Genomic DNA, 25,078 nt, shown 5'->3' with positions numbered 1-25,078 from the left:
ACTAATAAAAATATAAAATTGTGTAAAAATCCTCAGTGTACATTTTTGAATAAGATAAGTGGAAGTCAAGAGCATGTGAATGCTCATCTGTGCGAACCAATCAATTGTTGTGTTTCTGTGCGGTCCATTCATTGGTCGTTTTGACGGATAGAAGCCAATCTGGCATCAAAGTAACATGGAAAATACCCTAAAAATACTCAATTTTATATTTTCATAACTTTTGAGTCAATAGATTCCGCATCTTAAAACTTACAGTTTCAGATCCTACATGTTGAAAATGACAAGATTGTCAATAGTGAGACAGTAATTCTTAGTCTTCTAAAGTAAAGTCTAGCCATCATATATATTTCCAGGATCAATGTCTAGTAATTTTCTCAAGTTTCAGTCCAACAATCGACAATATAGAATAGAAGCGTGGTAAAAACAGCGCTTGCGTGCCATCTACTAAAGATGGCGCCTTGCGGTATTCTACCATTTTAATCCCGCTAGGCCGGCAGCGTGTGTCAAAACTACTAGCACTGAAAGTCAGTCTTGTTTCATCGTCTTCAACGAATATGCCTACTTAAAGCAAGCAGCCGCGATTGTCCGCTTATTAGTGCGAGTCTCTGTCTTTTGGTGTGCACAAACAAAGTAATATAAACGATCCTTCGTGATCCACCTTGTGTCTTCTTCCTCCATCAACTTGTTCTCAAACCATCACTTCCTCGGCCCACTTTATGGTATGTATTCTTAATTCTTACCTTTTTTACAATTTTTTCGCCATTCGCTCCAAAATTTTGTCCTTTTCTACGAAGCTTATGTCATTCTTCCTGTGCAAAAGTATCCGTCCTGAATTTTAACTTCAGTGATCCAAAATCAGTTGTGAAAGTTCAAATCTGATGCATATCGTTTATTAAATATTTATTTCGCTGTTTTTCATATGTTTCTGTTTGATTTTCGCTTGATATGTCTGATTGATTGTTTGTTTGTATGGTATTAAAATTTTTGGTAGGGATGGCGTGATACCTCATTCGATATTTTATCTTATCTCGCAATACCTTTTAGCTTATATTTTCTAGTTACATAAATATATGTATAATAATTTTCATATCTACGTTGTTTCGGGTTTTTACAGTAATTAAGTCTTATTGTATTTCAACATAGCATTGCATTCCTGTTGGAACTATATTTGCAGTCATTAATTTCAATCTTTGTATAGTTTTCACTTGTTTTTTTAAAATTCTTACTCTTTTCACACTTTTTATGGTAAATATAATCTCTTCTTTAAATGAGATCTAGAAAAATGCTAATTTAAAAGTTAAACATTCTATTTATCACTTTTAAAGAGTTTAAGGAATTGAAATTTAAGAATTTGCATTAATATTAATATTTAGTGTTGACACATTGTATCTGCGAAAACTCTTGAGGGGGGAAACAGCTAAGGAAATCCTGGAAATAGCACTTTTTTCCAACATTGTGATAATGTAACGATACAGAATTTCATGCCGTGACTTTGTCACGTCGCGTTTGTTGAATGAAGATTTTTGCATTTTGCAAATTTTATGCTAGTACACGTTAGTTTCGAGGAAAACATTTTTCGTATAACCGATGGATATTCAAGTTACTGAAAGCTGAACTCAGAATAGCGCGAAACTGTGGACACGAGAGTAGAGATTTAAAACACGTAACATCCATGAATTATTCCCATATCGTATAAAAAATTCTTTTTACCCTAATTTTTCATCAAATTTTTATTATTTCTTCCTTTTATATTTTATTAATCAAAAAATTGTAATTCTTTGAAATTCCCTCTAGTTTTTCGCATGTTGTGTTAAATATTGAATTTTATCGTACGAATTTTTGTATCACAGAAAAAAAAGATCGGAATTTTACTTTTTTCCTAAACGTAGGTTATTTACACACTCGTGCAAATCGCTTAATATAGATTACTTGTTTCTGTTAACAAAGTTTGGAATTTATAAAAGTTTGCTGGACACGTGGACTATTTTTATCTGGGAGACGTTTGAGTTTATGTTATGAAATCTTAATGTGGCGTCGGTTCCTCGTAATTTGCACTTTCTTCTGCGCGCCTTGATTATTTCTGTTGCTAATGAGTTGATCTAGATTCTCTTTGTATGAAGACCTACAAAATTTCTTAAATTTGAAACTCCTTTAACTATATAATTTGTCTCGCATCTCATACATAGCTATATTATTAGCTCTATTAATTTCCAGCTTTATTAAGTATTTATGTTATCGACTATATAATTTGTCTCGTATCTCATACATAGCTATATTATTAGCTCTATTAATTTCTAGCTTTATTATTTATGTTATCGACCGTTTTGTACATCATGTTTCACAGAAAATGTTTTGTCAGAATTAAAAAATACACGGTGAAACATTTAATATGAATGCTTTGTACTGTATTAAGATACTTATATAAATGTTCATTACTCGTTCTAAAAATTACCGATATACATCTATTAATCCTTAAACTTCTATCTAGAGAAAATTAAGTAACGTACATAAAAAAAATGTAAACGATCAATATAAAAAATAAACTTAGGTTTAAACAAATAAATAAATCTACATATGTATGTAGGTTAACTTAAATAACAGAATGCGAACTGAGTTGCATAGGATCAATTCGATAGTCGTTTATTATAGAAATTAATAATTACCATTTCATGGGAATAGACAGATAATATAATTGCAACTGATGTTTATAATACTCTTTGTATACTTTAAATTGTTAATTAATGTGTTTCTAGTGGATGACCATGTATTTCACATGTATTTTAAAAGTATCTGAAAATAATCCAATCTTGTGTTAGAAGAACATAAAAATCGTCAAGGGGAGGTTGCACGAATGAAAACATGCAAAAATTTGATATTTGATCATCGTTTCTTGGAGTTTATCTTTTTGCCAGCATTATGTGTTGAATAAATAATTTTTTTTTACGTTTCCAAATATCTTTCGCATTTTCTGGAAGACTTGTTTCTATTTATGACACTTTTGCAATTCATATGCAATATGTATAATTGCCCTATATTTGAAACGTAATAAAAGAAATGATAGAGAAAGCTATAATGTATGATAGTAGTACAATACGTATACATACATATTCCATCGTGCATGCGTACATATATGTAACATCATGCAATGCGTGAATATAATGCTCCTTGGAATTCGAACATGTGTCTAATATATCTAGTTGCTTCAGAAAAAATAAAAAAAGAAAAAGAAAATTTGTACGAATATTAATAGTTAATTTATTCCTTCCACGAATATCTTTTATCCATCAAAATTCTGAAATTTTTAAATCGAGCATAATCTTCCCTTCTTTTAAGTTCATTCCAACTTGCAATCTATGCTAGTTTAAATTATACTAATATTTCTGTTTCGAATTTGCTGTAACAATGCTGTAACATCCGTTAATTATATTTATATCAAAGCTAGGTTAATTACGTTTTCTTTATTTCGACGAGAAGCCTGAAATGCTTTCAAAATTTTCCCACTTTTTTGAATTACATTTTAATCAAACTACGCTTTCTGGAAAGGGGGTAATTTCTGCTAGGAAACCTAAAAAGTGCTGTAGGAAATAATCACTTTCAGTAAATGATGTTTCTTAATTCATCCGATCCGTATTTTCATTAACTATGCTATAGCTCTACTGAACCATAGTCGATTCAACCAAAACATGGTCATCCGTTACTCCGGTAAACGATGAGCTGATCTGCGCGCGCATTGATGTCTTTTGTCTCTGGGACCACACGGGCGTTGAAACGATGTCTGTCACAACGGACATTGTTTTTTGCGAATACACGTATGCTTACACTGCGTTACATACGATCGTTGCGATGGACGTTATTTTGTAGCAGACAATGGCGGATCCAGAAGTTCTTCTTGGAGGGGGAAGGGCGAACAGTGCAAAAGTACATAAGTACATCGTTGAACGTTCTTTTATAAGATTTAAAATTTGCTTGTAATTTATATTTCAACATCTCTATCTGATGCTATAGTTTAAATAATTAAATTCACGTTAATTATGCATATAACCAACAATGGCATTATAGCTTCGAATAAAAAATCTTTTTCTTTTTAATGTGTACTTCGAAGCGCGCGGAAAAATGTAAGATAATTTATTTGTATAAATATGCAACAAAGAAGTTTCTTGTAATAACAATAGTTCAGAATAAACAAATCGAAAAATGTTTGTGAATCATGGGAAGAACGTTCTCTATAAAATGCATATGTATATAACACTCGTCTTGTAAACTTCCGTACAGCCTCTCCACGTGTATACAATACAGAATATGCGTCAACAAAATCCAACGTCCGTTCTACTATAAATATTTCGAGGAAAAAGTAACGTACATTCTTAGTGTGCAGTTTTCAATATATACGATAATATATTCTTATAACGGACATCACGCAACGGATGTTGTTTCAACGCTCGTGTGACTCTAGTCTTAACCTCTGAATTTTCGGTACACAATTGCGTTTGATTATTAGATCATTCGAGTAACGTAACGGTTGAAACGCGTGTATAAGGCCATGGTAATCTCTGAATTTCGTATGTTTATATAAATTTCATTCCGATACTATTTGGAAATGTTCGATTAGTTTCGAGAAATAATGACCCTACTACAAAATGCGTCGCGTCGATGATGCGCGGATCCTTGGTTATCCTTTCGCTTGCTTTTTTACTTTCCTACATATGTAGAATAATTCAGTAGCGTATCCCTCTCAGATGTCTTTGGAAAGTATAAATATACGAATGGATACACGTTAAAAATATAGAACCTAAGCAAAGACCCGTCTGAACCACTGAACATACACTAAATATTATGCATTGGATATTTAATACAGTACGTTCTGTACAATTGGAAATGTTGGAATGCCTGAAAAGAAACGAAGAATAGAGGAAAGTGTTTCGGACAAAAGTTGTATGGTATTGAGAGGGCATATTGTGCTTTTATCTATTTGACTTTGCGCCGATGACCTTCAAACGGATATATCCATTTTTTTACTGTAGCTGACATATAGACGTCTTGAAAACACAAAAGCTTCTTGTGCCTTTAGCCACCATCCGTTTCTGCTTACAAACAAAACATCCAAGTTTGATGGAGCGATGCAAGGAATTAGATAAAAGTAAATGTTCGGAATTGACCGACTGTTATAGAAATGCTAAGAAACTGTGGTCTTATGTTTCGACAATGGCGTACCAGGAGTAGCATTATGAAAAACATGTTTATGTGTTTCGGTGGAACATATCAGGTAACGAATTTGAAAGTTCATATCGATAATTGATAGCCGGTGCGGAAGACATAAATTTCTAATGTTTTGAAGATATCTGAATTCACCTATAAGAACATATAACGAGGAACGAAGATATCCATTTAGAAGCGTGTCGTATTTTTTCAAATATTTGAGCGTTTCCAGTTAAATAGTACGTGCTGTATATGTATGTGTATTTTTGCACTTTTGAGTTTCCCATAAATACACGAACATTCGCAGTCTAGTCATTTCATCATATTTTTGAAGAGTGAGAATTCTTCATTCTTTCTATTTATATAAGAATAGCGATTAATAAAATTATAGTAAGAGTGGTTATTATGCAACTGATTGGAAGTTATAAGTACACAATAATAGATAAGACGTATAGAACAGGTGATAATGAAACACGAAAACATTCTATTCCTAGTGATGTTACAAAATACACCAATAGAAAAGTAGCAACATATTCGAAAAAATGATTTTAAAGAGGAATAGATTAATGTTTTATTTATAAAAAATACGACGAATATTGAGAAGAATATTTCAAAACTGCATTAATTAATACAGAAAAAATTGAAGATGTCCAATATGAATTTTTAGGTTTTATATAACTTTAGAACAGGCTTGATCATTTAACGAGTGTTCGTGGAATTGTGTTCCATTCGCTTGAAATATAGCGTTTAATGCTGTCGATTAAAATAATTGATTGGAAATTAATAAATGCAAATTATATCTTACATTTAAATATTTTATATTCGCAAATAATTAATCCTTGCATCAGTTGCTATTAAAGGATCATAATACATAAATTAAAATGAAGAGAAATAAGTGTAATTTTTTGTGTACATGTATTGATATTCACTCAATGTAACAATTCATAATACTTGGAAATGTTTGAGTTTTTTGCATATATGATAAATTTTCTCTCTTTGCTCGTTAATATGCAAGCGACATGGTAATCGTCTGAGAAGAAAACGTGCTACGTAAAAATGCCATTTGAAATACAAATTTCTAGCTACGACTTATTTACGTGTGCAAGTCAGATTAAATCATCTTTTCCACATAAAATTACAAGTATTGATCTTTTTTAAATTCATAATCGTCGTATGTTATATTAGTACATATTATGTAATTGACACGTTCGATAAATCTTATTCCATATATCTTATTTATTATCATGTATGAAAATACCTCTTATGCGTTTATACAATACAACTGTAAAATATTACGCAACGTAAGATAGATTATTTTATAAGTGCACCTCTGCAAAGTTAATAATTCTGACATACACTCTTTTGTTCGTCCAGCAGAAGAATATACGGCAACCATTTAAGAAACATAATAGTACTTCTACAAAAGCTATCGTTTCAAATTATGCTTCTCCGATGTAAAATCCTATCTTAATCGCCCTGTGTCTCTCCGTTGTTTTCTTCGTTTCCCATGTTTCCTCTGTTTTGTCAACAGTATTGAACTGGTTCGCGCATATACAAGTCATAACATTTGCTTATTCGTACGTCAGAAGCAGGCAACATTAACTTCTAAACATTGAATTCTATGCATCGCGCGTTATCATTCTCGGAAAAATGTGACACAAACATATGCTGAAATTCCTGTGCTTCACGTATCCGAGGGCATCAATTTGCAATCGCGATTGTACGTATATTTCCAGTGAATAAAGAAAGCATTTGGATAACGTGAGAATAACGTAGGAAATAATTCATCGTTTAAACATGGTATACACGATGGACTGCGATTTGTCGAAACAAACTGCACGTATACAATGGAACTCGATTTATTCGAACTCTATCTACCATGAATGAACATCGTCGGAATGCGCAATTTATCGAATTCAGCTCGTCGCTGAGCTTCTGTTATTGCGCTAACCGTTCGCGGCGTACCGCTTATCCGAACTAATGACATTCGTGAAACTAATCGTAATGCGTCTTCTGTTAACCCTTTTAGTGCCGAACAACGATGCCGCTTTGCTATTCGCATCGCGAGACAACTTTATCTTAAACTAAATTTGTAAAACGTTATAAATGGTTGAATTTCTCTGCGGAAGTCCTGTGTGAGATATTCCATAAATTGAAAAAATTGCTTATGGGTTTTAACTTTTTGTTATATTCCGCGATGGTTGATACCGAGACCGTGTATACGCCAGTGCCATAAGATAAAAATCCGATACGGGAGATTTGCTTGAGACCGTAGTCACAGGTTTTAGATAAGACTGTTTAGAACAGAATATCTGCTTATGTTTCACAAAATAATCTTGCATCGACAGGACGAGAGTAAAAGTTTTGGCGGGCTTGTGCGAACATCGCGCACAATTTGTAATCTGTGCAATAAAGGATTACACGGTGTATACATTAGTGATCATCGATGTTAAGTAAATTATTTGTGCGAGTAATAGTAAGTAAACATTACACATTTTCAATAGCTATAAATGTTTATAATAATGTTAGAATGTTATTTCAGTGATGTTATACTAGTTTATTTGTTCTCAAGCAAGTAATCCTCACGCTTATTGCGTATCATGGCATTATCATTTAGTTTTGTATTTTAATATTAGAAATTCTGTTACATACAGGGTGGTTGATAACTGGTGGTACAAGCGGAAAGGGGGTGATTCTACGCGAAAAAAGAAGTTGAAAATATAGAACAAAATTTTTTTTTAATTTTTCCATCGAGACAAGGATCTATAGTGAGATCCGTTATAACGAGACGCGATAAAGTGGACGCGTACCGAGCGAAAATTCAAAGTCGATTTTCTCGAAAATAAAGCCTCGAAGGAAAAATTTTTATTCTATATTTTCGACTGCTTTTTTCGCGTAGAATCACCCCCTTTCCGCTTGTACCACCAGTTACCAACCATCCTGTATAATTGAGAATACAGTATTTATGCTTTATGCTCTACGTGTTCTATATCAAACTATGACCGAACCATGATTCTTCTTATTTGTAAGTACTGTGTTTATAAAAGCGAACTGATTTTCCCATTTTTCTTAACGATTTTGAATAAGTATTATTAGTGTGATTTTCAACAAATATTGAAATGCAATTGGCATTAATTTATTCTCCCTTTATTTCATAATATGTTCCGTTTTGAATTTTGTAAATATCATTCTTACATTTCTTTTATAATCTTTTTCTCAAAATTTGCCAATTTACATTAAAGGTAAAGTACAGTTATGTTATGTATTATGATATATATTATACAGGGTGGTTGGTAACTGGTGGTACAAGCGGAAAGGGGGTGATTCTACGCGAAAAAAGAAGTCGAAAATATAGAATAAAAATTTCTTTTTAATTTTTCCATCGAGACAACGATCTACAGTGAGATCCGTTATAACGAGACGCGATAAAGCGCACGCGTACCGAGCGAAAATTCAAAGTCGATTTTCTCGAAAACAAAGCCTCCAACGAAAAATTTTTATTCTATATTTTCGACTTCTTTTTTCGCGTAGAATCACCCCCTTTCCGCTTGTACCACCAATTACCACCCTGTATATTTTCCGCACTAGACAATTATACGTTCGATCGCCAGTGGTACGTGGCAAGTTTCGCATCTTGGTGGATCCTTTTGTTCCATTAAGTACAAACGTGTTATTCTTGTGTGTGTCCTATTTTCGACTTCTTTTTTCGCGTAGAATCACCCCCTTTCCGCTTGTACCACCAGTTACCAACCACCCTGTATAATAACAAATATATAATATATTATAATATACGCTTAGGTACAATTCTTTCGGCCGCCACTAAAAGGGTTAATGATCGAGGAATGGGACGTCTCTCCTTAGCACGTCGACTGACACGTCACCCGTATTCGGGTGACAGCAAAGTTTCTGATAGGGCCGCGTATTCGGGTGACGCTTATTTGGCTACTCGAAAAGGATCGCCGTAGGTATTTGAAAAGATATTCCACAGGAAGTGATAAAACTATTGAATTGTTGTAAAAGTAATACGAAAATGGTTTATTAAGAAAATTATTTAGAATGTAAAAATTCGAAGCATTCTATACAAAGCTGAGTTTAGTCGGGACAATTTGGATAACAAGTTGTTGTTTTCTTTAAATTCTCCCGTGTCTTTGATCCGTCCGTTCGACGTCTTTTATCCGCATAACATAGTTTGCACGCGCGTCGAATGTTTCTTCCGGAATTATTTTTCCGAACGGCGATATTATGCTGACTCCGTCGAAGACAAGGATTTTTTGTATTTTCAGACAACCCTAATAATTTTCCAGCTAATAATTCTCTAAATCTTCTAATATTTACGTCCTTCCTTGTTGCAATTTTCTGATACAAGTAAGTTTATTATTTCGTCATCAACGAACAGCTCAAACACATCATATGGATTGACATGGCCAGGTAATTGCCTAATGAGGCCGTCTATCTTGGGGAAAGGAAATGATTTCTGCCAACCACTAAATTCATTTCATTCATCAAATTGAATTGTACTTTCCTCGGTATCATCAGTTCTTCTTTCTTCCTCAATCACCAATTCTTGTAAAATCTCGTCAACAGTATCTTCGTTACATTCAGTATCACTACGATTACGCTTATCAATATTCGAATCAGAATCAGACGATGTAATTCTATTTATATTTTCATTTCTAGGAAATCTGATTTCTTCCTCGTCGCTGCTATCCGAATTTGTATAATCCTCGTGAAAGCCTTCTTTTTCACTGCTATTTGACTCACTAAGAAATAAGTTCTCCATTTCTCTTTTCGACATTGTAACGAATTAGGGTATAGATTTTAAGTTCTCTAAAATATCGGTGGGAGTACCTGGCAGAGAGAGTACGCTTGGTACAGCGGCACTCGTGGCCCGAAGGAGATTTCATTGAAAATACGCGCGGCAGTCAACGTGTTAAACTTATTGCTCCACCGCCTATGTATTCGAATAGGTGAGTATAAATTCAGTTATACGAACATTAGCTCCTATCACCTATACGAACGAAGAAACGATAGTGGAAGAGAGAGTTAGTGGGCTCCTATTAACCGAACGATTCAGTTATCCGAATCGCCCTGCTTGTCCCGAACTGCGTTACTAGAAACAGGGACAAGTTCGTCCCTCAGGTTCCCCCACTACCGTTCTATTCTCCTCATCGCGTCTACAACTATCTATCGTTGTAGTTGTATGCAGACTGCTGGCAAATGGCGGCGGGAGAGGAGAGACGGGTGTACAAATAACGTTGCGTTGTATAGACGCGACGCGGAGAGACGCAAGAGCGAGACATGCGACGTAGGGGTAGAGTGGCAATGGTAGTAACGTCGAGGGACACTTGTCCCTGTTTCTGGTAACACTGTCATCGAACGGTTTTAATAACTGCCATTGTACTAGCATATAGTTTTACTCGTGTTAATATTCGAACGCATAAATACGTAAATAATTTCCTTCTAACAATAACGTATAATCGTACGATAGATTTTTACAGCAAAAATTATCTTGTTTTGCACTTTTATTTTCATGTCGCAACAGCTTTATCATGTTCTGTATTTTTAATTATTTTTTATGTTTATTTTATCTGATAACAATTATTCGTAATATTTTTCGTCCTTACTTTCACAATGAGTATCTTTAAATTCCATTAGACACGTTTCAGATAGAAACAGAACATAAAATTATGCATCTATTCGTCTCGTCTCTTTTGTATTCTTTGACCTGTTTACTTCATTATTATTATTATTATTATTATTATTATTACGAAACGATTTTAATACAGTTACATAAGATGAAATAAAAATCATGATGATTATCTTTATTATAGAACAGGACGTTGTTCCTTATGTAACAATGAAATGTTTTTCATCGAAGTAAATTCTGTTTTTTTCTTCGTTAGATTTTATTTCTGAAGAAATGAATTCAGATTCGTTTTATAGATTAATAACGATATTACTCGCTAGTGATACTTTATATTTTTGTAATTTTTATATAACGATCAAGAAACAGTAATTCCACGATTTTAAGTAATTATATATCGCTCATTTACGTTACGTATCAAGCAATTCTTATTCTACAAAAATGAAATAATCTTATTTATTTATTTATGTTCAATACAGCCTTTTTTATCTTCATATTTGACCGAAAAATCTCCCAACTTATAGCTTCTTATAAATTCTTATAGCTTATTTTCTTCCATTAGTATGTATTATGTATTCGGAACTTATTAACTTGCAAATTAATTCGCAGACTTAATTAATCCGCAGAAAAGTAAAATTATTTCGAAGGTATTGACATCGAATTTAAAGGTAAAGCTATGATACAAGAATTCACTATAAAACAGAGTAAATTCTATAGTAACTGAATCTCCTGTTGCGTGCACGAAATAAATAATCGTTTAGTGATTATCGCAATTATAATGCAATTATGATAACCCCATTTGTCAGTATGTAATTATCCATTTATATTATAAATGAATTAACTCTACACAGCGAATTGAATAAAATACGTTATTTTACCTGTTCACAATGGAAATGTCAGTTGTGCTGACATTATTCATTCTTCCTTCTTGCAAATCGGAATGTCGGTTGTGCTGACACACTGTTTCGAGTCTCACAAACGTACCTCGCTATATGCATGCGAAAATTCTTCTTTTTTAGTTAATGTAATGTACTTGACAGTGTAATGAAAATTATTTCCTCGCAAAGTCAAACGAATCTCCCTTAATTTTCATTACATTAGGTAATTATTAGTAAAACTGTATGTGTTCAAATAAAATCGAAGTTTGTTAAAATTAAAGAGGCTTATTTGTTCGAAATTGAATAATTGTCGAGAAAAAGTGGAAAATATGAATTTTATATTTGAAACTACTAATGAGATATATTTTCCACTATACAGGTGGTCCATGCTAGTTAGTCTGTAATTTTCAAAGCGTGTTCGAAATATTATTTATTTCTTATATTTCTTTAAGTATTGAATTATCGAGTTTCTGATTAACATTGCTCAACGAACGACTTAATATTTCGAAAAAAAAAACTTTATCGAACAGCGTCAAAAAGTTTCTCGCCTGCACCGAACATAACGTTTTTACGTACGTTGATATTGCTACAAAATGCGATAGCCAACGAATATTTTGATAACGGCATTGTTAACGGCCACGTAGTGACCAGGGACGTGCCCTAAAAGTTATGAAATTTTTATGGTCGGAAGATGAGACATTAGATTTTAGTGCGCGAGCAGTAACGTATTTTACAAATACAAATTCGCAGTTACGTCGTTATTGCATTGGAATGGCGATATGTCTGAGTCATAGCTTATCTTTCTCGTTATACGCGTCACACGCATATGACGCGCTAGTTGCTTTCTACAGCCCTCAGCGTCACACGTATGTAGACTAAAAGGTCTAAAAATCGCTTGTACTCAAACATTTACAACTATTAAACATTTTCTTTTATTATATATGTCGAAGATGAAAGGACAGCGGGACTTTCCGTCTAGAATGTTGGGAGAACTCCTTAAAAATCTTAAGTGTAGCTATAGTGAAAGTCTGGACTAGAGTATTGGGATTTTTCACTGTCCTTTCATCTCCGACATATATATAGAAATATATATCGTATTACATTATAGTATATTGAGAATGTTTTTTTTTTTTTTTAATTAATGCAGTAAAATCGTATATTGATGGAAAGTTGAAATACCGATATGGCATTTGCTTTAATTGCAATTATAAGTGACGGCTCAACTATAATTTCTTTTCGATGATTATAAATTATTCTTAATATTCATAAATTAGCCCGTGGACGGCGACTTTTTCCGTAAACGGCGGTAGCGATATGTTGAAATAAACTAATCTTCAATGCTTTCTCATAAACTCGGTTCTTAATTGCCGAGTTAACAGTTGCATCATGGCGGTCCTACTTAAGAGGGCGCGCGCGGTCGTAGGTGCAGTAATTTTTTTTTTTTTTTTAAATATTTATTAAAATTACAATCAATTCTCGCGTTGAGAATTTTCAGTAATTTTTCCGGCGTGGCGCGGTAACATGGCTAATTATTTATAATAAGTTAGTACTTATTATAGATAAGTATAATAGGTGCAGTAAATGACATCCAAATTCTTCGTGGAGTTTATCGAAAATTTACTGTTCAGAACGATTGGTGGATTATAACAGAGGAAAAAAGAAAAAAATATTTATTTAAAAAAGAATAGAAATAAGAAATTAAATCATATCATTTCTCGTGGAATTCTTTAAAATGGTGGATACAATAAACTGATAAACCGGTCAAACGTGATCTTCCACATCTGATGAATATTTAGCATACTTAGCATATTGGATGCAAATAGATTAAATTAATTTAATCGAAATCCAGAATTGTTTATAGCTACAAGTTATGTAACAGGTAAACAATTTTTTTGTAACTTCAGCTGCCAAAACTCTAAAGATCTAAACCTGGAGGAGAAAACATGTCAGAATGAAATATCATATATTTTTAAGAATAATATTTTTGATGTCACCTTACGTGAACTTCAACGTCATACGAATGTATATCAATTTTTATATGTGTGTCCTGTAACTCATGCATGTCGGATATCAACACCGTGGTTTATATCTCTATCCTTCTTTCGTTCCTTTACCAGTTATAACAACGCTGGCTATTACATACAATGGGTTAAGAAAAAGAGACAATTTTCTGTAAATATATCTCCTTCCATAACTGTTCAAATAAATTCCTAACCTATACCCAATTAGTGAATGGCTATTGTTCACGTGTATTCGCACTCGAAATTTGCCTGATTCATCGAACCTATGCTTAGTTTAATCGTGATCTCACAATCCGAGCCTGTCAAGTGAACGTACGATCGAAAAATGGAAGGGGAACGAGTCGCGTGAGAATCCCAACTTGTTGACATTCTTGTTGTTGATAATAGCTAGATGATACTTACCAGATCGTTTAACCTCTTGCCCTACGGCATCGCGTGAGATTCGCGATATGATTCACGGGTCAAGGAAAGAAGTCACGTTTGTCAGTGATATATATTGCTCATTTGTGCCCACAATGACATTATTAAAAATTTGTAGTTGTTGAGTTAATAACATACAGAGGAAAAAAAAGTTGTTGGTACTTTTTACGAGTCGAGTGTTGTAAGTGAGGTTATGGAACTTACCGTACGAGGAGACTTGGGCCGCTATCGCATTGTGGCGTTTCCAATTAATGTGCGTATCTATCTTTGTAATTGCGATAAGCCTCCCAAGAATAATTTATAGTCATCGAAAAGAAGTTATAGTTGAGTCGTTACTCGCAACTGTAAAGCATATCGGTATTTTAACTTTCCAGCAATATACAATTTCATTGCGTTAACTTGCAACGAGGAAAGAGAAGGAGAAAACGAATTTTATTGGTCGGTTTAGCGCATTTGACTCCCGTCGTACTTTCAATTGTCTCCGGCAGACATTTTCTATTTCCACATTAGCGTCAATTTGGAAACGTTATTCCTAACGATAGATAGTGAAACAAGCGTTACTCAAGGGCAATTGATGATCATCAAATTGTTTCCAATTTTCAAAACGAATTCTTTTGGAAATGAGGCCTTCTTTCAGTGAAATTCGTCCTTTGGAAAATACTATCTTTACGATAATAGTAGTATTTTTACTATCAGCTCGAAGCTATCGTAAATTCCATTAAGTGTGACATTAATGTAGATACATATATATTATCTATCTTATTAATAACAGATTTAACATATTTTGCGATAAATTATTCTATATGATAAGCAACTCATTTTCCTTAACTTCATTTTATTAGAATATATTTCGATTTATCAAACACATTTACATAAATGTTCAACGTTCGCATTGAGATTGATGAGATTCAGTTCAGAAATTTTGTTACTTTCACTTTTTTTCATATGCCGATAGATAAACCTAATTGGAACGCGTGTAATTGACGCGTAATTGAAACCACTTCGATTACTGGTCGAGAAATGTTTCAAATAAAAGTTGGATGGTTTCGAGGGGAACGTAATTTGACGCGATTAATTTTTCCGTAGGAGGATGCACAGAGGACACGCGTATATGTCAAGTTTTTAAGTTGTTATTGCGTTTTCTTTCTTGCACATATAGATTCTTCGATGCGTTCTACGTTAAAACATATTACGAAATCTTATGAATTGTTAATTTTTGAAATATTCCGCCTTAATTTCTCTTTCACGTAGAATGTTCCGAAGAATCGATAAATATAATATGTACACATAAATATGTAAAGAGAAATATAGCACCGTTTACAGAAACGAACTTGACCTTTGTACGAGTTCCACGCATCCTCCGACAAAAAAGACACCCATAATACGTTAAATTATGTCCCGCCGGAACCGTTCAACTTTCACTTAAAATATTCTTCGGTAAAATCATAGTCCTAAAAATAACTCCCGATGTATCGATATCGAGTTTCAGATTTCAAGATAATATACATTTAGAACGACGCACGAAAGAAGCAAGAATTCAATTATTTATAGAAACGTAATAATTATAGGAATAGCAATAATCGTATTGATAAGTGAGCTGCGTAAGAAAATGAAAATGAACTACGTGTCACGATGTAGGTTATCGTTCAAAATGAATATTTTCTCTAGAGGTGGATAAAATTTTGAATGGAAAATGCGAGAAAAGTGTGTCTGGATGTTTAAAGGCTGTTAGCGCAGTGAAAAAAGAGAAAGGAGGCAGAGAGTGATTAGGAAAAGTGGGTCGTGGTGTGAAATATTATGTGAGGTATACCACGGAATAAATTAAGATAATAATTGTAAACGAGCCTTTAAGCACATAGTCTTTAACAATACAGAGTTGTCGTTCGTCGTTTGTGAATTTGTATTATAATTTTTCAACGTTTATATCGACGATTATTATATATATTTTCAATATTTATATTATATATATATATATATATATTTATTTATTTATTTATGTACAGTTTATAATTAAAGATGTCACCGACAGCGATAGAATTATTTATCGCTTGAAATTTTATCGGCGCTATAGTAAGACTTAAGTTGGTTAGTTTTCGGCCATTTGAATATTAAATTTGAATATTATAGCATTTGATTATTAAAAATTAAAAAAATAGCTGGTTTCAAATAATAAGATAGATAACCTTGACAGTTTTAGCATATACAACCTTATATAGAATCTTCCTTTGAAAAATAAAATTTTCATCCTGCAGAGTTGCGATTGACATCAAAAAAAAGTTAAAGATTTAATATACTGTCGCTCTTAGATAACTGTAAACTTAGAAAATCAAATTCTAACGAGTTTCTGCATGTGCAAATTACTACCTATACTCTGAAAGATATATACAATACATATTCTTATTTTCCAATGAAGTGTTTTTTTTTTTTTTTATCAGATTTGCCATTTTATTTTCATAGAGTATCAAATTCTTCCACTTCGAAAATGAGTTCTAAAAAAATATTATTTGATATTACCTATCGGTGTAAATTAATGATTTCCCCCTTGGTATGATGAGACTAGAGTATATTCACCGAGGGGAAAACCTGCTAGATATTAGACTCATAAATTTGTTTAAAATCTCCCACGTACTGTCAATTTGCTGTTCAGAACCTACATTGTATATATACGTAATATATACGTATACGTAAATAAATGAAAAATTGCATATGATTTATTTTCATATAATTTATATAATTACGAAACTTTAGTTATTTCATTTGCTTGTTAGCTACTTTAACTAAGCTAAAAAAAAGCTACTCATAAGAAAAAGCAAACATTAACAAGTTACCACTTTAATAACATAATATCTGTATCGAATATGATACACCGGACGCCAGTCATTCTAAGCCCCACGTTTCGTAAATAATTCCGCTCGATTTCTGAACGTTTTATTTGTCATTCCTGAGAGTATTATAACACGCTACACAAATAACTTACAGCGTACTACAAAAAATATACTTTATGTATGTTGTGTTGATGTATAGAATGTATAAAATTCTTTTAATTTAAAAGTTAAAGCTTATTTTTAATAGGCAAAAATTAAGCATTTTTAAAATTGTATAAACTGTGGCATATTGAAAAAGAAACAGTGAATTTATAACAAAATGCAAGATATATTTGTCAATATTACCATTATATATAAAACATTTTTCCGCATTTTCAATAATTAAAGAAATAATACAGCTGTATTATAAGAATTCATTAATACGTACTATATCTGCAATATATTCTTACACGTATTATTTTTACAAAGAAATATGTATTTCAATACATTTTTTAATACATGATGTGTACATAATTTATGATGATGCATCCTATGAACACATTATTAGCTTTTAATCGTTATGTATTATTGAAGAAAGCAAAAGAAGCAGATATTCTAATTTCTAATCTAGTTGAAAGCTAATTTCCCTTAAATTTCTTGGGAAGTGAGTTTGCAACGATTATTCCCGCCATTATTCGTTATTATAGAAAGCAAAAGAAGCAAGAATTCTGGGTACTAAGTTAACTTCGTATTGTTTGAAAATCGCATTAGTGCAGATAATACCAATACTCTGATGCAATATTTTCGCGCTGGTAAATGTAGAAGAATAGTCATCCAAGCCATATGATAATAATAAAGAAAATAGAAAAGATTTCGTAGACGCTAAGTTTGGCGCCTCCTACGAGACATCTGGCGACTTTTAGTTGAACTTTCGAAGACTAGTGTGCCCGCGCTTTGACATGCACTGTCGATTATAAGTATTTCAATACTTCTAAATCATTATAAATACTATTTATTGTAGCTTAAAAATACGTACAGAATTTCTTCATAATTTAATTGTACGACAGGTTTTTTATAAAAAATTATCTTATTTCGTTTGCGTTCCGCAAAATTTTGAAATAATTATAAGAAGCTTTATAACACTGATAATAAGTTATACTAGAATACATGGAACGATAGAGACAGAAATCTATATAGACACTGTGTAACGTCACTACTCGTCCAGAGTGGTACAAATGCTTTTCAAATATTAAGGAAATGTTAATACATTACAAAAAACGACAAATAACAAATTTAATAACACTACTCCTAAATAAATATAACATTACAATTCAATAGAGGTCACTGTACAGCGGTATGCTTAATACATGTCATTATGGATTATTTTACATATGAAATGAGTACCACGTATAATATTGATCTTTAACCTAATAATCGAACTGTTCTTTAATTAAAAACTTTTACAATCGTGAAATTAAAAGATAATGAATGCAAACCAATTTTAAGTACCGATTGTAATTTTTCCAAATATATATAAGTATGACATAATTCGTTATAAGAATTATATCATATGTGCGTATATATAAATCGAATATATCATACGTACGTATATCGAACTCTAATCTCAAGGGAAGAGCTACAATCTTCGAATTGTGAAGGATTTGTCTTATCGAATTTTTCGAGGAACAAAGAGAAGAGACAAATTCAAATTTTAGAAGTGAATTATTTACTATAGATCCTCCCATAACCAAACAAATAGTTAATCAGCTTGACTTCTAAAAAGTGATGTATCAAACGTAATGTAATTTGTTATTGGAATTTTTATTTTCTACGATACTTATACATAAGCAGTTGATTTATTTCATTTAACTGGAAACTATACTTCATTCGAGTGATTATTTGACGTTGAAAAGGAATACTTGAATATGTAAATAAAGTAATATCTAATAATGTGCATTAATATATATGTATGCATATTCACTCGCTTCTTGGACTTTCAAGAGTCATAGCTCATACAACGTACTTCTCTATTTGCGTATTTTAAATTTTCGCATAATTGTTTTAGAATTTGCGTGATAAAACGCGTACTTGACAAATTTTCAAACGCCATTTTTTCAGGAGTGGACGATTCTACGAATAAATCATATTCTATGTTTCCGACTTGTTTTCACAGGGAGTGCAAATTTTATATTTTATATTATTTTATTTGTATGATGTATAGATAACATGAAAAAGGAAATAGTTCTGGATATTTGAATTTTACTATGATAAATTTATCACATAAATTTATTAAATTCATATAATTTTCTAAAATGCGAAATATCATATAATAAGAGGATTTATAAATTGGACTACTTAGATCAGAATTAGAGACATAGATAATTGATTGACATAACAAATATTAAACTTTAACATTGGAACCAATTCTAAACCACTGAAATTGATTAATAATAATACATATATAATAAAATATATTGTACATGGTTATTGCTGCAAACTTAATATTTGCAGTGTAATTGTATAGATTGTATGTAATAAAAATTACATACACGGAAATCTACATACAAATGAATTATAAAACAAATATTTCACCAATTAAGTAATTGACAGTATATTTGACCAATCATTAATAAGTTGATGATTATATAATCTGTGGCAGTATGCATAAATAAACAAGCCAAGTGTTTAGGTTATTAACTCCACGCTCTTTTTATAGGTGATAAATATAGAAGGCAATAAAACATCATTTATTATTACGAGCTCGTATAATAAATGAGTTATGAATATAAATAAGAAAGTAATAATATTTCTTTGATACAATGTTGGTTTTTACTATGTTTTCAAGCTAGTGTTATTCTTAACCTTATTACTGCATAGCAATTACTATCACATTTTCCTAAACGATGGTATGCTGTTTCTATGCAAATTGCTTTAATTTTCACTTCACTTTGTACAAACTAGCGAAATTGTTTTGCATACTTCCTCGTTCGTTTTTATAATTTGCCTGCTGTTTCTATTTGCATATATTTTCTACTTCTAAGTTTACTATAAATTGCATATTAGCATATCCAATTAATTTCGGTGTTTCCTTCTCACATATTGCACGATCTATTAGATAATGATACTTTGTCATAAAATGTCTATTTTCGGTGATTCGAAAATAAAATCGAATATTTTTAAATATCAATACTTCCGCGAGACTCGAATTCTTAAATTAATCATCGATAATATTTTTTTATTGCTTTCGAAAACTTTTATAAACTTTGTACCGTAGTCTTTCGATTCTTATCAAGGAATTATCCGACTATATCATTAACAGAGTAATATATCTTATCAGACTCGAAGTACGTGCTGTACAACCAAAATTTATCCTGTTGCGAAAACTGACACCGTAGGTGTTTGAACTTCGCAAAAGATTCCCTGGGGATTGACTTCTACTAAGAGTGGAAAGATGACCTTGAGAATGCCTTAGTAGCTCTCGCGGCTTCGACCAAATATTTATTTCATCTCAGCCTTATCTCAACCGAACCAAAATGCTCTGGAAAGTGTATATACGATCCTTAAGTTCTGCGAATAACTTCTCTAAGAAAATAGAAAAAAGAAAAAAAAAACGCTTTGTCTTCTTTCGACATCATCGTGAACTTAACACGTGTTGTCACAAGCGATTGCATAAGGGTTTCGACTTACGTAGAATAAGCTCCTGCCTGGTTGTATCACCTATTCTGAAACACTCTATATGTATATTTAACTAACAAACATGTGCCGATATCGATGTGTCGTCCGATTGCTGAAGAAGCGGGATAATCCTTGTTGATATGGCATGTAATAATAATAATAACTACTGTTACGCACAGATATGCTGCGCGATTCGTTATATAGAAAATTATACATACCAAGTCATAGTTTCTTCTTATGCTCATGCCACATTGTGCATTTATGCTTTTATTCATTTATATCTTTAGAAGCCCTTTATCCTTTGTTTGCTGACAAATATTCTTTGTCAACTTCTTTATTCGGTAACAAATACTCTTTCACAAAGTTGCTCTTTTGTTTGAAAATAAATATTACTAAAGAAGGAAGGAAAAGAGAGATTCAAAAGATTACCGGTTGGTGGCAGTTCTCAATCATCGTAGCGAAAGCGGAATGAAAAAATGGGGGGAGTAGCCGATATTTCTTCGTATTCGTTGTAGCATACCTTACTGTATCGTATTTATAATTTATCGTTTGCAAAATTTGTAATTTTTATTTTAATTTTCTAGATTAAAAAAAATATCTGAAAGATTGTTTTCTTCTCTGTTCCAGTCAATAGGCGACGGAGGCAAGAGGAAGTGTAATTTCTTTAACTCTTCTGCGGCTAGCGGATAGAAAAAGGATACTTCAAGATGAATAAAGTGGATTATATGGAGGTCACTGTACCTAACTATTCGTATGTCTTCAATTTCGAAGAGACATTCATTCATATGGATACTAAGATATGGATGACGAAGAATTGGACAAACTGTTTTTACTATTGTGGCATTTACATGATCCTAATTTTTGGAGGACAGCATTACATGTCGAATAGACCAAAGTTTGAACTGAGAGGCATACTCGCACTATGGAACACACTGCTTGCAACGTTCTCTATTATTGGATTTACTAGAACAGCGCCAGAGTTGATTCACGTGTTAAGGCATTATGGGTTTTACCATAGTGTTTGCATACCAAGGTGATTTCACTTCTCTATCTTATTCTGTAAAATATTCATAATAGTTTGAATATTACTTATTAGTTAGATATTGTCATGGAACCATTTCTTATATTTGATATTTTAAAAGTCTTACTCAAGCGTAGAATTCAATGCTTGAATGTATATTTATATATATTTAATGTATATGAAATGTATTGAATGTGTATGAAAATGTACCGCGGTCTCGACACCCCCGACATACGAATATTTGAAAAATTTCAAAGCCGGACAGTTTGATCTAATGCTTGCATATTTTCTTTCCAGCTTCATTGAACAAGACTGTGTGTCCGGTTTCTGGACGTGGATGTTTGTCTTGTCGAAGCTTCCAGAACTTGGCGACACAATCTTCATCGTGCTACGAAAACAGCCACTAATCTTTTTACATTGGTATCATCATATAACGGTTCTTCTCTACTCGTGGTTCTCATATTCGGAATACACAGCATCAGCCAGGTGGTTTGTCGTAATGAATTACTTTGTTCACTCCATAATGTATACATATTACGCTTTGAAAGCAATGCGATATAGACCACCAAAGGGGATCGCCATGCTGATCACTACGCTACAATTAGCACAAATGGTTATTGGTTGCCTTATAAATATTTCGGCTCACCAGTACCTGGAAAGTGGCCAAATCGATTGCCACATTACGCGTGTCAACGTCAAACTTAGTCTGCTCATGTACTTCAGCTATTTCGTACTCTTCGCTAAATTTTTCCAGAAGAGTTATCTATCTAAATCTAATAACAAAGTAGGGAAGAAGGTTTACGCTAATGGAACAATGGAGTATGACAAGCTCAAGGTTAATTAATGCACACTACAATTTTTGAAAACTTTTTCTATAGACCCTTTCCAGGAACATTCCTTGAAAACGCTTTTCAATAAGATTTCTTTCAAAGGCGTTATGGAAATGCATTTCAAGAAATGGCCCTTGAAAATTTTTTTTAGGAGTCTTTGTTAATTCAAAGTCGTAAAAACTGGTTGCAGTAGAGTGAAAGTGGTGAGAGGTGGGGTGGAAATTACTTGAAAATATAGCACATTGAATTTTACAATAATATTAAATGTTGCACAGTGAATTTAGTAATAAATTTCATGATAACTTGTTTAACGCGTCTCACGCGTTAAACGCGTTATTATAGAATTAATGAAAGAAGAAGGAGCTTCTCCTTAGAGACGTCTTGAAACTTTCGTTTGTTTAGGGACGATTTCAAAATAAATTTCTTGGTGAACTTTTTTCTTTACGCTTCTTTATGAAGTTAGCACAAAATTTGGTAGAACGAGGATGGAGACATAATATTTAAAAACATAGTAGGAATGTATTATTTAATATTGAACTATTTAATAATGAAGAAAGAATATTAGATTTGAACGAAATTCGTCAACAAATAATTGATATATTCTTATTACATTTAATATGTTTGACATATTTATTGTTATGGAAATGTATAAATATGTTGAGATATCATAAAGAATATATAATTATCTGCATATGCAAAGTATGGATAATATTAAAAAATATATATCGTGATCGATCTTTCGTAAGAACAGCCGAAATCTTTTTTCACATTGCTCGAAAAGAAAAGAAAACAAACACAAAGAATTGTTCCCAAGTCTTGTTCTACCGGAATAACGATAAAAAAAAAGAAACGAATTACTTTTGAAGAAGTCAGAAAGCATGGAGAAAGAAAACCAGAAGTGAAATTTCATTAGGCCTACCTCCAGAACGAGCTAAGATATTCTTCGTAGAAAATAGTAAAACAAAACGATAGGTAATAATCGAAGACCGAAATCGTAATCCCAATTGATGACCATTTAAGAAATGAAAGAAAATAATAAAAGAAAGAAGAGGATTTATAATTACTATTTTCTATCGTGACTATTTTGTGCTGCTAGGAATAATAAAACGGGCAGCTTGCCGACGTCTTTTTACTTTCAAAGTGCAATCAGTCTTATAGAGAGTGTTTACTCCTTTCGTTTATAAATATTTATATCGCATAATTTATTTTGTATGAAACTTTTGTACAAATTGTTATTTATATTTATATTGATTTATTTAAATCATTGCTAATAAAAACACTTTTGGTATGTCATAACGAACACAACTACAATCTTTATTCAAGTCATTGGGTGTGATAAATCTTCAAATTATAAATTTAATCAAGACAAGGAAAGCAATAGCGATGGATTCTCTTTCACATAATTTTGTATCATTAACCGGCGTGGTACGGACAACATGAGCCAATAACTAGGATTAATTCTAAAGTAAATCCACGCAAACATTTCAGAAATGTTTATTATGTATCAAGTATGTGGTATATGGTATTGTTATGAAAAATATTAAGAGCATTCTGCGCAATATACCTAGCTACCACTGAACTTTTTCGTTAATTCTTGTAAAAGGGATGATTTTCGATTATTTATGTAAAGAATTGTTTATGTCTTAGGCGAATCAATGATCTGTAAGCAAGAATTGAATGGATACTTTCTGCAGGAATGGCTGTTCTTTGAAAGATGAATTGTTGTCCGATTCTAGTCGCATAGTCAGGACGAAAGCATTTTTTAGCTGGAATGGAAATTAAATTAACGAATTCAATTTTCAAAACGATTATTCACGCCGCTGATCGACGCGCACTTTCATATTTGACGTTTTTTAATGCTTTCCTTTTCCACATTTTGTATGATACTTGATTGGATGCAACGTTTTGTTCTTTTTCTGATTTATTACATTCTTTTTAATTCCTCCCAAATCGCACAAATATTTCCAATGAAAAATTCGAAACCCTTACTTCGTCTGAAGTATACACTTTAATGCAGAGACTTTAATTTAAAAATAAGCATTTAGCTTATACGAAGTGGTAATAATTATTCCAGTTCGTGTATGTTCCTTTTCTAATTGTTTGGTTATTTGGTTGAGAATGTCGGAGGGGAAAAAACAGTCCAACGAACAATATTTGATTTAACAGTAAATATTGCCAAAGAGTTCTTACGTTCGATTCGAATTTGCTTATTTATTTAACAAAATAATATTAAAATGACGACGATAATACTCGTTGAAAGGTGCGTGTTTCATTTGGTGGATGAAAAGAATTTAATTACTCGCGTTAGGTATTTATATACGTAAGTTATATTGTAAACATGATTACGCGTGACGCAAGGTGAATAACGATAAATACGCAAACTAATTTGTAAAAGATATTTGCAATAATTAAGAATTCTAATCAGCATATAAAAATATATGTTGTAAACATATTTTATTAATCTACGTAATGTTATTTTCATGTATAGAAAAGAAACGATCAGAGTTTAGGTTAATATTATATATTTAAAGAATTTGTTACGTGATGGTTGAATATTACAAAATATCGTTGAACAAAATTATTGCAAAT

General features: G+C 32.2%; 1 protein-coding gene and 1 long non-coding RNA gene across 4 annotated transcripts; one reads left to right on the top strand and one right to left on the bottom strand.

Moving 5' to 3' along the window:
- The first annotated feature begins 342 nt into the window (after positions 1-342).
- On the top strand, positions 343-23,339 carry LOC126874254 (elongation of very long chain fatty acids protein 6). Of its 2 annotated transcripts, XM_050636046.1 has the most exons (4): positions 343-719; positions 9,874-10,163; positions 21,266-21,671; positions 21,957-23,339. In XM_050636046.1, the coding sequence occupies exons 3-4, from the start codon at positions 21,346-21,348 to the stop codon at positions 22,501-22,503; spliced, it is 873 nt and encodes a 290-aa protein (XP_050492003.1). In that variant the 5' UTR covers positions 343-719; positions 9,874-10,163; positions 21,266-21,345; the 3' UTR covers positions 22,504-23,339. The 2 variants fall into 2 exon arrangements, with proteins under 2 accessions (XP_050492003.1, XP_050492002.1); XM_050636045.1 differs by lacking the exon at positions 9,874-10,163 and having other exon boundaries at positions 346-719.
- On the bottom strand, positions 13,148-21,164 carry LOC126874262 (uncharacterized). Of its 2 annotated transcripts, XR_007692708.1 has the most exons (3): positions 14,364-21,164; positions 13,713-13,888; positions 13,148-13,647 (listed from the first exon to the last, which is right to left on the bottom strand). It is a non-coding gene; the product is annotated as an uncharacterized LOC126874262 (long non-coding RNA). The 2 variants fall into 2 exon arrangements; XR_007692707.1 differs by having other exon boundaries at positions 13,148-13,888.
- Positions 23,340-25,078: the final 1,739 nt, after the last annotated feature.

The sequence above is a fragment of the Bombus huntii genome, chromosome 16 (assembly GCF_024542735.1).
Source record: "Bombus huntii isolate Logan2020A chromosome 16, iyBomHunt1.1, whole genome shotgun sequence".
NCBI lineage: Eukaryota > Metazoa > Arthropoda > Insecta > Hymenoptera > Apidae > Bombus > Bombus huntii.
The sequence above is the reverse complement of the archived record's forward strand: the minus strand, read 5'-3'. Positions and strand labels throughout refer to the sequence as shown.